This window comes from Protopterus annectens, chromosome 4.part0 (assembly GCF_019279795.1).
Source record: "Protopterus annectens isolate FY-2018-M chromosome 4.part0, PAN1.0, whole genome shotgun sequence".
In the NCBI taxonomy this organism is placed as follows: domain Eukaryota; kingdom Metazoa; phylum Chordata; order Ceratodontiformes; family Protopteridae; genus Protopterus; species Protopterus annectens.
Window position 1 is genome coordinate 841,708,012 of NC_056733.1, and position 15,700 is coordinate 841,723,711.

Here is a 15,700-nt window from a genome sequence, read left to right on the forward strand (position 1 = left end):
GAGGGACTATGTGATGAGGGTGGTGTTGTGCAAGTGTTTACCTTCTCCTCTTGACCATCTAGTCCAATCTTGGGTGAAGAAAGCTTTACTTCCTGTTTGGCTATATAAGTGCATCTCTCACAGGTTGTAGTGTTGGGTGGTAGCACAAGAGGGTTGTCTGTGTACATGAGCAACTACTGCATTGTCCCAAGATGCCCAGATTCATCAGGGAGACAGGAGAAAAAACTGGGAACTGATCCTTAGACATGACTGGATAGGTGCTTATTTATTAAGTACTAAAAACCATTTTACTCTAGACAAGTGAGGAAAGTGGAGTGCTGTAGTAATTTGTAGCTCATTTAGTGCTTACAACAAGTTCTGAACAAGTGCTGAGCTCAAAGAAAGAGATTTGAGTGCTAGAACTAAAAAACTGGCTAGTTCAAAGGGAAATGTAAGGATTATGGAATATATTGCGTACAAAGAATGTGTAATAGATATACGAAATACTTTCAAATGTAAGGATTATGGAATATATTGCGTACAAAGTATGTGTAATAGATATATGAAATACTTTGAAATGTAAGGATTATGGAATATATTGCGTACAAAGAATGTGTAATAGATATATGAAATACTTTGAAATGTAAGGATTATGGAATATATTGCGTACAAAGAATGTGTAATAGATATATGAAATACTTTGAAATGTAAGGATTATGGAATATATTGCGTACCAAGAATGTGTAATAGATATATGAAATACATTGAAATGTAAGGATTATGGAATATATTGCTTACAAAGAATGTGTAATAGATATATGAAATACTTTCAAATGTAAGGATTATGGAATATATTGTGTACAAATAATGTGTAATAGATATATGAAATACTTTGAAATGTAAGGATTATGGAATATATTAGCATTACAAAGAATGTGTAATAGATATACGAAATACTTTCAAATGTAAGGATTATGGAATATATTGCGTACAAAGAATGTGTAATAGATATATGAAATACTTTGAAATGTAAGGATTATGGAATATATTGCGTACAAAGAATGTGTAATAGATATATGAAATACTTTGAAATGTAAGGATTATGGAATATATTGCGTACAAAGAATGTGTAATAGATATATGAAATACTTTGAAATGTAAGGATTATGGAATATATTGCATACAAAGAATGTGTAATAGATATATAAAGTACTTTGAAATGTAAGGATTATGGAATATATTGCATACAAAGAATGTGTAATAGATATATGAAGTACTTTGAAATGTAAGGATTATGGAATATATTGCGTACAAAGAATGTGTAATAGATATAGGAAGTACTTTGAAATGTAAGGATTATGGAATATATTGCGTACAAAGAATGTGTAATAGATATATGAAATACTTTGAAATGTAAGGATTATGGAATATATTGCGTACAAAGAATGTGTAATAGATATATGAAGTACTTTGAAATGTAAGGATTATGGAATATATTGCGTACAAAGAATGTGTAATAGATATATGAAGTACTTTGAAATGTAAGGATTATGAAATATATTGTGTACAAAGAATGTATAATAGATATATGAAATACTTTGAAATGTAAGGATTATAGAATATATTGTGTACAAAGAATGTGTAATAGATATATGAAATACTTTGAAATGTAAGCATGAAAACAGCAGAAATTATTTCTCTTATGAAGTATGAAAAAGCAACTCAAGTCCTTATTTCACCACTATTTAAGTACAGTAAACTCTCAGTTAACCAGCACCCATGGGGATTGGTAACTGTCGGATAACTGTAGCTTCCGGTTATTTGAGAGTTAATATTAAAAATAGGCCTGACTAATACTGCACCCTATACTATTTGTTTGGCTTGTTGTCAGCTTCAGGAGAGAAGGAATACACACACATACACACACACACACATACACACACACACACACACACACACACACACACACACACACACACACACACACACACACAGTCACAACAACACTCTGGAACAGAATCCCAGTCCATGTTAGGCAGAGCCCCTCACTGACTCTATTCAAGAGAAATCTCGACGAGTGGATGGCAGATCGTAGGTTTACCCCGGGGGTCATCTCTGTGTCACTACTAGACAGAGGCATAGTAAACTAAACCCTAAAAGGGTGTAGTATTCTCATCCTAAGGGGTGGTGTAAGCCACACACACTCTGGCTAGGCTTATAAATGCCCTAGGGCAGATAGCCTAGTACGAACCTATGAACCTAAATCAACTCTGTTCAATTCACTTTTACATTATTTCCATAATAATTGAACTCTATAGTCTCTTCACCATCACACATTTTATACAATATTTCATTCATTTGCTTATATTTCATTAAACTTTTCACGGGTAATTTTTCCAGTATGAATTTTCATAAGATGTTCCCCATTTCTTTTTTATTCTTAAACCATTCATTCTTTCTTGTCTTATTTTTTCATATTTGTTTCCCCATTCTTTTATGTGGAATCTTTCCTTTATCTCTTCATACCACATTTGCCTGGCACATCTTATATTTCTGCATTTAATATCCTATTTTTATCTTATCATGATGTTCATTACATTTTCACAGTTATTTTTCCCTTTTTTATTCTCCATTGTCCATAAGTCCTTATACCTTTCCCAAAGTATTTTTAGTAAAAAAATATCATTTTCTCTACTATTTTTCTAAAATCTAGTGCAAATTCTTAGAAACAATGAAAACAGCAGGAGTTTTCAAGCTTAACCCACCTTTTTCACATTTTTTCAGTCTTGTTCCCCATATAAAAGAAAAGATAACTGCTGATAGTTCCTTTTTTGTATTTACTAGGAGTGCATACACACCCATTCCCTAACTTTCCTCGTATGCAAGAATGAATGAGATTAACCTTTTTTATATATGTTAACTTAAATGGCTTTCGTATATTGATTGCCTGCCTAATTTCTGCCAACAATTTCCTCCATTGCTCACATATATTTCCATTTTTTTCATATTTAAATCCATTAAACAAACCTCAATTTCCGAAAAATAAATTACAGATATGCATATAGTGTCTCCAAAACCTGTACCATTTTTCTTGTCCAAATTTAAACCTATTTTACTCAATTGATTTTTCCACCTCCATCATAGCCTGTTTTTCCAATCCTTAATTATTAGTTACCACTATTAATTCATCATCATGAGCCAGATATATAGGCAGTTTAAGATGATACCTGATTCTACAAGCTCCTTCCTGCACCATTTTTTTTACTTTTTTATATAAAACATTGTCATTGAGAACAGAATTCCACTCATGGGGCACCCTTGACTGACACCTCTTTTAATATAAATTTCTTCCCTATTTCATCCATTATCTAACTCCTTAATGCATGTATTCAAACAAAGAATATTTAATAACCACACTAAATTTTCTTTCATCCTCTATGCTTGTAGCATTCAACACATTCAGTCATGATTTATGCTATCATATTCATTCTCTACATCACATATCATTTTACACTCTTCAAATACTATCCACATTGGATCGGCAAAAAACGTTATGCAAAAAACGTTATTCATCTCATCTCATGAACTCTTTAATATACATCTCAACCTCTCTCAGATTCTTCTGCTTAAAACTATGTATTTGTATTTTTATGTTTTAAATTTCCATTTTTCTTTTTCAGTGTTCTTCCCATAAAAGAGAGGCACTGTCTCCAACTCTCTTTTTAAGAAATGCTTTTGTCTATACAATATTTTTTCTTAGTATAAATTTTAATACTTTCATGGTATAAATCTTTGTGGGGCATTCATGAAAGAACTTCGACTCTGTGGTATATATTTAGTATTCAACACCTGCCCTTATTTTATTTTATTTTATTTGTTATTTGGCATATGTTTACCTGCAAAGTCAGGCTGGGATAACATCCCATTTTTAGCAGAGGCCCAGGGAGAAAAGATACACATTGACTTAATATGGTTACACTTAAATAAAGTTATTAGAAAGCCTAATACAGAAGAATGGCATATTAGCGAAGTAAAAATTCAGCTTCAGCTCATACAGAGCAAACCTATACATACATAGTACAAATATTTAGACAGGTATAACAAGATGAAAAAGAACATTGTCAATAGATAAAGTGTTCACAAGTTGCAAATCATAGAGGTGACATTAAATACACTGAGTTACACTCTTTGGATCACAGATGACTTAACAATTGCAGCCTACGCAAAAATATATTTGATCTTTACCTAAGAAATACATTTTCTATTTCCTTCTCTCTGAACATATTCAAAGTATGCTGGTGATGGAAGGAGGCCCTAACATGGTGCTGCACAGTCCAGTAACATAAAGGCATGTAACACTGTTAGGCTGACTCTACAGCTGTGCTGAATGCTAATGAGGCAGTCTGTGAGAGAGACATATGCTAATTAGCCATGTGCTCCCTCCCCCCTGGAACCACCATCAGTACATCATGTCATTTGGCCATGCAGGTCAGCATAGCCGGCCCCACCACATCACTATAAATGGCCATATTAAACTACCTACCATAATCATGGTATGGGGATGGGGGTGAGGGCAATCAGTGGACTACTTGGATACATTTGACAAGTGCCTTAATAGCACCAGCATCAGTACAGGAATCAGGGGTGGAGGGAATCCTTAGACATCAGGAATAAATTTGACTTAAGTACCTTAATGGCACAGGCATCAGTATGGGAATAAGGCATGGGGGAAGTCACTAGACACCAGGGGACTCATACTTTTAGGGCCTTAACTGTTCCAACTTCAGGACAGGGCTTGAGGGTGGAGAGAATTACTAGCCATGAGGGCAGTGCCATAATTGTACTTAAAAGTATTACGGTGATTGGGCGGCACACTAGCCACCACAGCAGTGTCATAATGGCATTTAAAGTATTACAATGATAGTGGGGTGGGTGGAACACACTACTGAGGGTAGGTCATAATGGGTCAAAGTATTACAGTGACTGGGGGGACATACTAACCACCAAGGCAATGCCTTAGTGGCATGTAAAGTATTACATCTGTAGAAATCACACACAGAGTGCACAGAGAATGCTGAGGTGAACCCAGAAGCCCATCGCCATGCACGATCTATAGGAATACAGTGCAAGGCATCATGACAGATAGGAATACCTCTTAACTGTCCAGATTTTCACATAATGTCCAAATTTTTGCCTCATATTTTTCGTCTATTCCTCAAAAAAATGTCGTTTTCTGGTAAATCACTGGAATGATCTAAGAACTGAAGTCACTAAATAATGATGTACATATAAGTTTCAGACTTCAAATCCTTCAGAAAATGCATGTTAACTGGGTGTGGCCAAGGATGAACACAGGATAGCAGCAGATTTCTTCAGCTCCACCAATTTCATTACACTGACAGGAATTAATTACTTAAAAAATTAATTTTTGAAGTAATTTTCTTTCTAAATATGTTTGTTTTATATAGTTCTTGAACTATATCTAAAAAAGAAAGGAAATCTTAACAATATTCCTGTCAGAAATCACTTTGGAAATTTTCCTGTCAGTTTATCAGTCTGAAATGAGTTCCAGTAAGACAAATTCTCAAGACTCCAGCATCAAGAAAGAACTTCAGTCTCTGATAATTATAATCCACAACTTACTGCTAAGATGGATAAAATGGATACTAAAATAGACACCTTCATAGAAAAAACTACAAAACAAATAGACTTGTTACATATAGACCTGCAACAACAGAAGATCCAGATGACAGGCATAGAAGAAGCTGTGAATGACATGGAAAATAGAATACAAGAAGAGGAAATCAACATTGAGTTTCTACTGAAACAAAATACACATTTACAAACAAAGCTGGATGACCTGGAAAATAGATCTAGACGCAATAACATTAGGATTTTTGGACTGCCAGAAAATATTGAAGGTAACAATATTACTTCTTTTTTAACAACATGGCTCCCTAAAACTTTAGACTTACCAGAAGCATTCTCTTTTGGTATCGAAAGAGCACATAGATCCATAGCTAATACTAACTCTAACAAAAACTATCCTAGATCAGTTATAGTTAGATTTTTATCATCTTTTGATAAAGAGATGGTTCTTAAATCTGCTTGGGCTAAAGCTCCTGTTAAGATTAATGAGACAACTGTGCGTTTTGACAATGACTATTCTTCCATGGTAATAGCTAAAAGAAAAGTTTTCTGCCACTAATAAGGGAGCTTAAAAAGCACAGTTTAAAACATACCTTCTGTTTCCTGCCAAGCTTAAAATCTTCCTTCCTGATGGTCCTAAAATTTTCGATGACTTAGACTCTGCTTTACTGTTTATCAAAAAATAAGATTTTGGATAAAATAGAAGAAATGGAATGGGCTAGTCCTTCATTAAAGAGACTGGCAACTGAAACTTCGTGGAAGACTTCAGAGAAGAAGAAGAGACTAAAACAAATGATTTGTTCTAGGTTTTTTTTCTCTCATCATTTTATTTCATTATTAATCTTTTTAAATATAGTTCCTGCATTTCCAAGAAGCAACAAATATTTTGAAAAAGATTTAATCAAAGTTATTCTCTGTGTGCAAAGAAATGTTTTGTTTCATAACTAGTCAACATATCTGGAGATTTAATGGCAAGTTGTGATTCAACTTGTTTCTCTTTCTGAAAAGGAGAAGTAAGGTTAGTAATTTGATACATTTTTTCTTTATCTTTTAATTTTTTCTTCTCCTTTTCTTCTTTTCTTTGTTTAAACAATGACATTCTATTTAGATTATGTAGTGGGTGAAGGGTGGGGGAAGGCAGGGAGAGAAGAGTAATGAAAATATGATTACTAGAATAATAACATATTTATTCCTTGTAAAAAGTTTATATGTTCTTCAAATGCTATTCCTAATTATACTTTCTTGATTACACTGCTTATGCTTGTTTGTAAATTATCTGTCATGCTTTAACTAATAATAATTAGAACTAAATAATAGTAAATAATATGTTTTATTTTTAACTCTATTAATATAAACAGTAAGTAATATTTCATTGTATATACTTCTTATAGCTTTCTCTTACATTTTTTTATTTCTGCCTTACACCCTTTTACTTTCTACTCTCTTTTTCTTTTATTTATTAATATATAGAAATGCTTTTGATCATATAGACACAGTAAATAATAAGATTTGCATAAAAATTGAGTTGGGACAAAAATATTGAGTTTTATTACTTATTAATAATTTTGGGCTTAATTTCACTTACATAGAGGCTGTAATAACCTGTAAAATACATTGTGAAGGTTTTGTCATGTTTAGATGCATTTACACTGCTAAATGAATGTTTGCCACTAGTTTTTAATAAGTTTCCCACCAAAATGTTAAGAGAGACAATCTGGGATGTGGGTTGTCTCATGCACAGTGTCCATGAGCTACTTCAAAAGCTTCAACTCTCAGAATTCTCACAGAGAAGCTGAAAGCAGCTAGTCTCACCTTTGACCTAGATATCACACTGACACATCACAGATTCAGCAATGACACTCTACCAGGAAATAGAAATGATACAAATGCGACTATGTGAAGGAAAATGAACTCTTTAACATCTAAATGTGAGTTATTTTATATAATTACTTAAATAGCTATGATATAATTCATAAAATATGTCAGTTATAATGAGTTTAAATGATACAGTTTCTTGTAGTAAGTAAATGCCTTATTTTAGAAGGCATAGAAAATGAAACATTTATTCAAGTGTTTTTGAAAATCTACTTAACAGCAGCTTAATAATCTGTGTTAAAAACTTATGTTCCAAACATATACATTACTATAACTCATTTAATTCATCTGATTGACAAGCATAAATAATTTTATAACTCTATACTGGAAGAAATTGTCATGTGATATATTTTAAAGCAGTAGTATAGCATGGTTGTAAAATCTGGTTACTAAAATGTGTTTGTTGTGCATTATTTTGTATAAAGCAGACAGATTTATTGTAGGGACAGCAAGTAAGATAGTGCTCAGTAAGGACATAACTCAGTGAGATCAGATATATATATATGTGTGTGTGTGTGTGTGTGTGTGTGTGTGTGTGTGTGTGTGTGTGTGTGTGTGTGTGTGTGTGTGTGTGTGTGTGTGTGTGTGTGTATGTGTGTGTGTGTGTGTGTGTGTGTGTGTGTGTGTGTGTGTATACACATATATATATATATATATATATATATATATATATATATATATATATATATATATATATGTGTGTGTGTGTGTGTGTGTGTGTGTATGTATATATATATATATATATATATATATATATATATATATGTATATGTGTGTGTGTGTGTGTGTGTGTATGTGTGTATATATATATATATATATATATATATATGTGTGTGTGTGTGTGTGTGTGTGTGTGTGTGTGTGTGTGTGTGTGTGTGGGTATATATATATATATATATATATATGTGTGTGTGTGTGTGTGTGTGTGTGTGTGTGTGTGTGTGTGTGTGTGTGTATGTATATATATATATATATATATATATATATATAAGTGTTTCTGAGAATCTGCATAACTATGCAGTATGATTTATAACAATTTCTATGAATATAATACTTTATTCTATTGACAATAATGAGTTTGAGTAAATGCTCATATACAAGCAATTCAATGTTTTTTTGGAAGCTGTTAATTGCATTTACATGACAGAAAATAGATGCATCTTAATATATGTAATGTCTGAATCATATTAGCCAAAGTTTTTGATTTAAATGAATGTTAGAACCTATTTTCTCTCCTCTTGATTTCTAACATCAAGATTATTTGAATGCTATTTGAATACAAGTGTTTTATATTACATGGATGTATATAGTAGCATGAACAGTTTAAAAAAAAAAAAAAAAAGGTTTATTTTAGTTTATATGATGCTGTTTTACCAAATGTGTAGTCTTGTCTTGCTAGATAATTGAACTGAAAACTGTTAACCTCAGTTAAATATAACTAGTATTAAATTGATAAGGTGGTAGCTGAGGTACTGCTGCTTAGGGTAGGGGGTTAACTTGAGTGGTAAATACTACTCTAAGTTGGAGTTTATAACTCAGGCTGGATGCAAGGTTTAATCCTTACATTATTTTCACTTGTTCATTGTTATTTGTATATAGTTTTGACATCCACAATATATTTTGTACATTCATTGTCACTACAAACAAAATTGAATCCTATATGAAAGCCCATAAGAGATTCAATAAATACAGCTATATTTAAAGGTACACCTAAAGGAGGAAATGTGACATTACTTATCTTGTTATTTGTTATTTTGATCATAAGATTCTTAAGTTTTAAAAATGCCAAATGACATCTTTAAAAGGAATTTCTTTAAACATTAATGGATTGAATAATCCATGTAAAAGGGCAAGCCTAATAAGATACATTAATTTACATAAGGCCAACTTAGTCTTCCTGCAAGAAACCCATCTCTTGAAAAAAGATATTGATAAACTAGCCACAAACAAATATACAGTATTGGTTAGTTCAGAGCACACTCAGAAAAAAAGAGGAGTGGCTATTTTATGGAATAAAAGTATGCCCATTCCTAAAACCATTAAGTCTTATCAGGATGACAAAGGAATGTTTTGTATGGTTACAATACAAATTAATGGGAAGACTTACACTTTAATTAATGTATATTGGATACCTGGAATAGGTATTAGTACAGTGAAACATCATCTTGATAAGATCATATCATTCTCTATAGGAGATATTATTTTAGCTGGTGACTTTAATTGTATACTACATGAAAGTGATACTACCACTATAGGGAAAAGAAGAATTACATCTAATGCAAAACATTTAAATGATTTTGCTAATTCTTATCATTTGAATGATATTAATAATCAGATAGATTCAAAGTCATTACCATACACCATTTTTTCTAACAGATACAAAACTTATTCAAAAATAGATAGGGTCTTTATTTCTAACCAGATGGTAACAGATTTAATTAATTCCAAAATCATTTCATGTCCTATATCTGATCATAATTCAATTGTTTTTGAATTCAGGATAAAAAATACTCATAATGTTCAGATCAAAAGGATACCAGCATACTTAACTCAACTAAAAGACTATAAAGAATATATACTTTCAGAAGTAAAACATTTTTAGACATAAATAATACTCCTGAAGTCTCCATTGTTTATGTTTGGGATGCCTTAAAATCATATCTATATGGACAAAGTATCAGATGGTATAATAATAAAAGGAAATCTTGGGATAAGGAATTGTTAGATATTCAAAGTAAATTAGACTCTTATAAACATAATAATAAAGAAAATATTATGGACAAGAAAGTTATTGAAGAAATAAACAAACTAAATGAGAAATACAAAGAAATTTTAACTCATAAAGTTAAAATAACTTTAGAGAAATACAAGTTTTTGTCTTATTCAATAAGCCCCAAATACTTACATAGACTTAAAAATAAAACAAAAAGGTTGAATAAACAAAACCATATCAAAGAAATCTTTTCTCTAAGGAAAGAAGAATGTTTCTAGTATACCAGAAATACTAGATGAATTTAGAAATCACTTTCACAAAATTAACCATAATAACATTAACATGGAACCTAAAGATAAAATAAAGGAGTTTATAACCACAAACATGAATAAAAAGCTTAATAAACAACAGATTAAACTATTGGACAAGAGTATTTCATATACAGAAGTTATTACACAAATAAATAAGCTTAAATCAAACAAAGCACCGGGTAATGATGGTATTATACCAGAGATATATAAAATCCTTTCTAAAAGTACATATTCATTAATACATAAGGTTTTTATTTTGGCCCAGTCTGAGTTAATAACCCCCCCATCTTGGCAATATACATTTATTTCACCAATTTTGAAACCTAATAAAGATCCAACTAGATGTTCTTCATATTGGCCCATCTCATTACTTAATGTTGATTATAAAATGTTTATGAGTATCTTTGCTGATAGATTGAAGACAATCATTTCCGGCATTATAGATATAGATCAGACAGGCTTCATTGTAAATAGAAATACTTTTGATAATATAAGAAGAACTTTAACATTAATAGATTTTGCAAATAGGAAAAAGAAAGATTTAACACTTATTAGTCTTGATATAAGTTCAGCATTTGATTCAGTAAGTTGGGACTATCTGTTTACCTTAATGAAGTGCACAAACTTCTCAGATGCATTTGTAAATCTAATTGAGCATTTATACAAAGGAACGTTGGCTTATATTAAGGTAGGAACATATGTTTCACAAAAATACCCATTCTTAAAGGTACAAAACAAGGATGTCCACTTTCTCCACTATTATTCACTTTAGTAATGGAGCCTTGGGCTAATTTGATCAGAAACAGTACTGACATAGAGGGTTTTGAAATAGATGAAAATACAACATCCAAAATTCAACTTTTTGCAGATGATGTTCTAATTACATCAGCAGGATCTAATTCTTCTATGCAGTCTCTATTTGATAAAATGATGAATTTTAAAAGTATTTCTGGTTTAATATTCAATGAAGAAAAACTAAAATACTACCTATATATACACGAAAAATATTCTCATTAGTGATTTTACTAAATATGTACCCAATTCAGGTCAGATAACTTATTTAGGTATAATACTATCTATAGATATTAAATCTATTATATATAATAATTATAATACCTATTTTCTTAATATACAAAATCTTTTTAATACCTGGAATAATATGTTTTTTACTATGGAGGAGAGACTTACAATTATTAAAATGATAATATTCCCCAGGATTTTATACTTAATACAATCAATAATACTTCCACCTACAAAAATAATTATCAAGAAACTGAATACACTAATGTTAAATTTCCTATGGGCACCTAATAGACCTAGGATTGCATTAAAGAAACATACTAATAGCTGGTCTCAAGGGGGTATTTATTTTCCAGACTTTAATTTATATACTATCTCTTCTATTGTAAAAGTTATTACTTTATTAATAGATCAGTCATATGTCACAAAATGGAAAGATTATTGGGAGCTAATTAGTATGCACTTCATGAAAATCTCCTTAACACATAAAAATATGATTGTAAATAACTCCATGTTATGGTTATTAAAGGAATTTTGTACTTCACCTATTACACCTAAACATATGGTTTGTTACCCATTAAATATTATTATTAGTTATCGTAACTTTATATTCATGCACCCTAAGTATAGGAATGGAATTTTATTGTATTCCTATAATGTATACTCAGGGTATGCTTTTGTCATCTACTTCTGAAGGAACTCATTTAACTATAGATAATGATCTAAAGTACTGGTATCAGTTGATATCTGATAATAAAGTTAGAAATCTAGATTTCTTAAAACAAAATTTGATCTAAGAGAAACTTGCTGGTTAGAGGTTCAGACCTTTAGACAACATCTCATTAATAAAATAGATCTAATGTCTATAACAGTTAAAGAATCTATTCCAACACTGATTGATTACTTGATATTAAATTTACAACATAAAGTTTCTGATAAAGGTAAACTTTCATACATACATAAAATTATCAGACAAGAAACTTTTTACAGTGTAGATTCATACTGGAATTATTTCACTTCTATTAATGGGGACCCACCAAATCAACAAGATAAACAATATATATTGGAATCTGCTTATAGAACTACGTCTTCCATTGTCTGGAGACTTTATACATGGAAATTTTTACATAGATCTTTTTATACACCTTTGATGATGAATAAAATAAATAATAAAGATAATTTATGTAAGAGATGTAATGTAGAAATTAATGCTGACTGGGCTCATATGTTTTATGACTGTATAAAATTGAAAGAATACTGGAAGTCAATTAATGAATTTTTGCAGGCTCTTTTTACAGATAATTTCATTATTTCTAAATATCTTATATTATTCAACACACCTGTACCTCAAAGTGTTAAAAAGGTTAAGCTTCCCTTGTTATGGTCTATTCTAGCAGTGGCTAGGAAAATAATAACTAGAAATTGGATTTCAGATACACCTCCTTCGTTCAATGAATTTAAAAATGTTATGAATATAGTGTGCCATGTGGAAATAGACACAATTAGGACAAGAACAAATAGAAAAACATCTTATTATATTGTATGGGATAATTTACAAAATTTGTTAAAAAAAATTTAATTTCAATAACATGGTATTTTAGTTTAATTAATTGATCTGATTGTAGTGGATGTCTTTGTAAATACTTTAGTTGTTTTGTTGAATATTATAATAATACCTATTTTTAATTACTTGTATAAAATTGTTATGATATTTCTCTTATATGTTAAAACAATAAACCTGTTTTGAAAAAAAAAAAAAAAAGAAAAAAAAAATTAACTCATTACATCAGAGTGACGCCTCTAAGTTCATCTGCAGTTAACTCCTACTGACTTATCTAGGTGTCAGATATTGCTTGTTCATATTTGCATCAATAATTCCAAAACCATGCTATGTCCAAGATTTTAATAGATATAATCTTAAAGCTTACACAATGGCAAACTCAACTGCATTAATATTTGACCTCTGTCTAGTCCACGTGAATAGATATTAATTGTTTTTATGACATTCATTTATATAGATATAATTTTCACCTTTTTTGAAATATGTTAATAACCAAGTAACACAGATGGAACTCCTTAGCCTCAAATGAAAGCTCTTAGCTAGATGAATAAAATGCTGCTGACAGTATGTGTGTAACTTGAGTGGCTGCTGAGATATTTTAAGTTGTTTAAAAATATTAAAAATGTAATAGTTGCTTTGTTGACTGTGACTGTTGACCTTAAAGAATACTACCACTATAAAAATTGTTTGTGCTGAATGTTTGCCATTTATACTTCTTTCATAACCCCTATGGTACCAGAGATATGAACATTTGCTTGAAATGTGACGGTATAATTTGATTCTGTCAAAGGCTTAGGCTCTGCCAGTTAAAAGCCACAGTGCAAACTTGCTGAGATTCATTGGAGTGAATGAGTTAACACAAATCCTGTTATTCTAGCAAGGTTTCATGTATATGAGACCAATATTTAAAATCTGTCCCTATTTTGGGGCCTTTGCCCCCCCATTATGTCAGGCTTTGTCCAGATTTCTAGCACTAAGAGGTTGAGAGGTGTCCAGATAGAAGAAGTACAGCATAGTAGCTCTATGTACCATCTGTATGAATAGTACACAAATCACCTTGTTATATACTCTGGTGCACAAAAGCGCAGTATTATCTACCTTGTGTATAAATAGTGCACAAGACAGTCTGTTATATAGTGACCATATAATTAAGTGCATGGTAGGGTAGCACTGTGCTCCCTAAGTAGAAAGAGTGACAAGACACTTTGGGAGAATGGAGAAGGTCTACAGCACTGCACCACTGTGCAACCCTTGAGGGAATAATATACAAGGCACCCAAGGGTATACTGAGGTGCTCTGTTGACCAGTACCTTACATCGTCTTTACCAGTACTGCACAAGGCACTCACATGTTTACTGAGGTGCACTGCAATGCAGTACCTTATATCTTCTGTACCAATACTGCACAAGGCACTCACATGTATAGAGGTGCACTGATGACCAGTACTTTACATCTTCTGTACCAGTACTGCACAAGGCACTCACATGTATACTGAGGTGTACTGCAATGCAGTACCTTATATCTTCTGTACCAGTACTGCACAAGGCACTCACATGTATACTGATGTGCACTGCTGACCAGTATTTTACATTTTCTGTACCAGTACTGCACAAGGCACTCACATGTATACTGAGGTGCACTGCAATGCAGTACCTTATATCTTCTGTACCAGTACTGCACAAGGCACTCACATGTATACTGAGGTGCACTGCAATGCAGTACCTTATATCTTCTGTACCAGTACTACACAAGGTACTCACATGTATGCTGAAGTGCACTGCAATGCAGTACCTTATATCTTCTTTACCAGTACTGCACAAGGCACTTACATGTATACTGAGGTGCACTGCTGATCAGTACTTTACATCTTTTGTACCAGTACTGCACAAGGCACTCACATGTATACTGAGGTGCACTGCAGTGCAGTACCTTATATCTTCTGTACCAGTACTGCACAAGGCACTCACATGTTTACTGAGGTGCACTGCTGACCAGTCCTTTACATCTTCTGTACCAGTACTGCACAAGGCACTCACATGTATACTGAGGTGCACTGCAGTGCAGTACCTTATATCTTCTTTACCAGTACTGCACAAGGCACTCACATGTATACTGAGGTGCTCTGCAGTGCAGTACCTTACATCTTCTTTACCAGTACTGCACAAGGCACTCACATGTATACTGAGGTGCATTGCAATGCAGTACCTTATATCTTCTGTACCAGTACTGCACAAAGCACTTACATGTATACTGAAATGGACAGCAGGTCAGCATTGTACACCCTCTGTAGTAGGTCCACAGCAGTACAACATTGGAAATACCCTTACCAAGTGGGGAAGTACAGGATACACATCTTTACAGCACTGGCCACTGGCTGTAGGAGTAGTGCACAAGGCACCTAAGGAATACTGAGGTACACAGCAGAGCAGCACTGCAGACTCTCTTTAAGAATAATATGTAAGGCACCATGCAGATATTTCGAAGGTGAACAGTGGTGTGGATCTCTGACCATCCTTTGAAACAGTACACAAACACCCATGGAATACTGAGGTAAACAGCAAGGCAGCATTGTAGACTCCCTGTTGGAAAAGT

At 32.3% G+C, this 15,700-nt stretch overlaps 1 protein-coding gene across 1 annotated transcript in view; it reads right to left on the minus strand.

Moving 5' to 3' along the window:
• Window positions 1-14,460: 14,460 nt before the first annotated feature.
• LOC122800353 overlaps window positions 14,461-15,700 on the minus strand; it is a 422,686-nt gene continuing 421,446 nt past the window's right edge. The window contains exons 7-8 of the mRNA XM_044069802.1: window positions 15,038-15,334; window positions 14,461-14,920 (exon numbers count right to left, since the gene is read on the minus strand). Of these exons, the coding sequence (XP_043925737.1) occupies window positions 14,461-14,920; window positions 15,038-15,334 (757 nt within the window). The remainder of the gene's footprint in view (window positions 14,921-15,037; window positions 15,335-15,700) is intronic.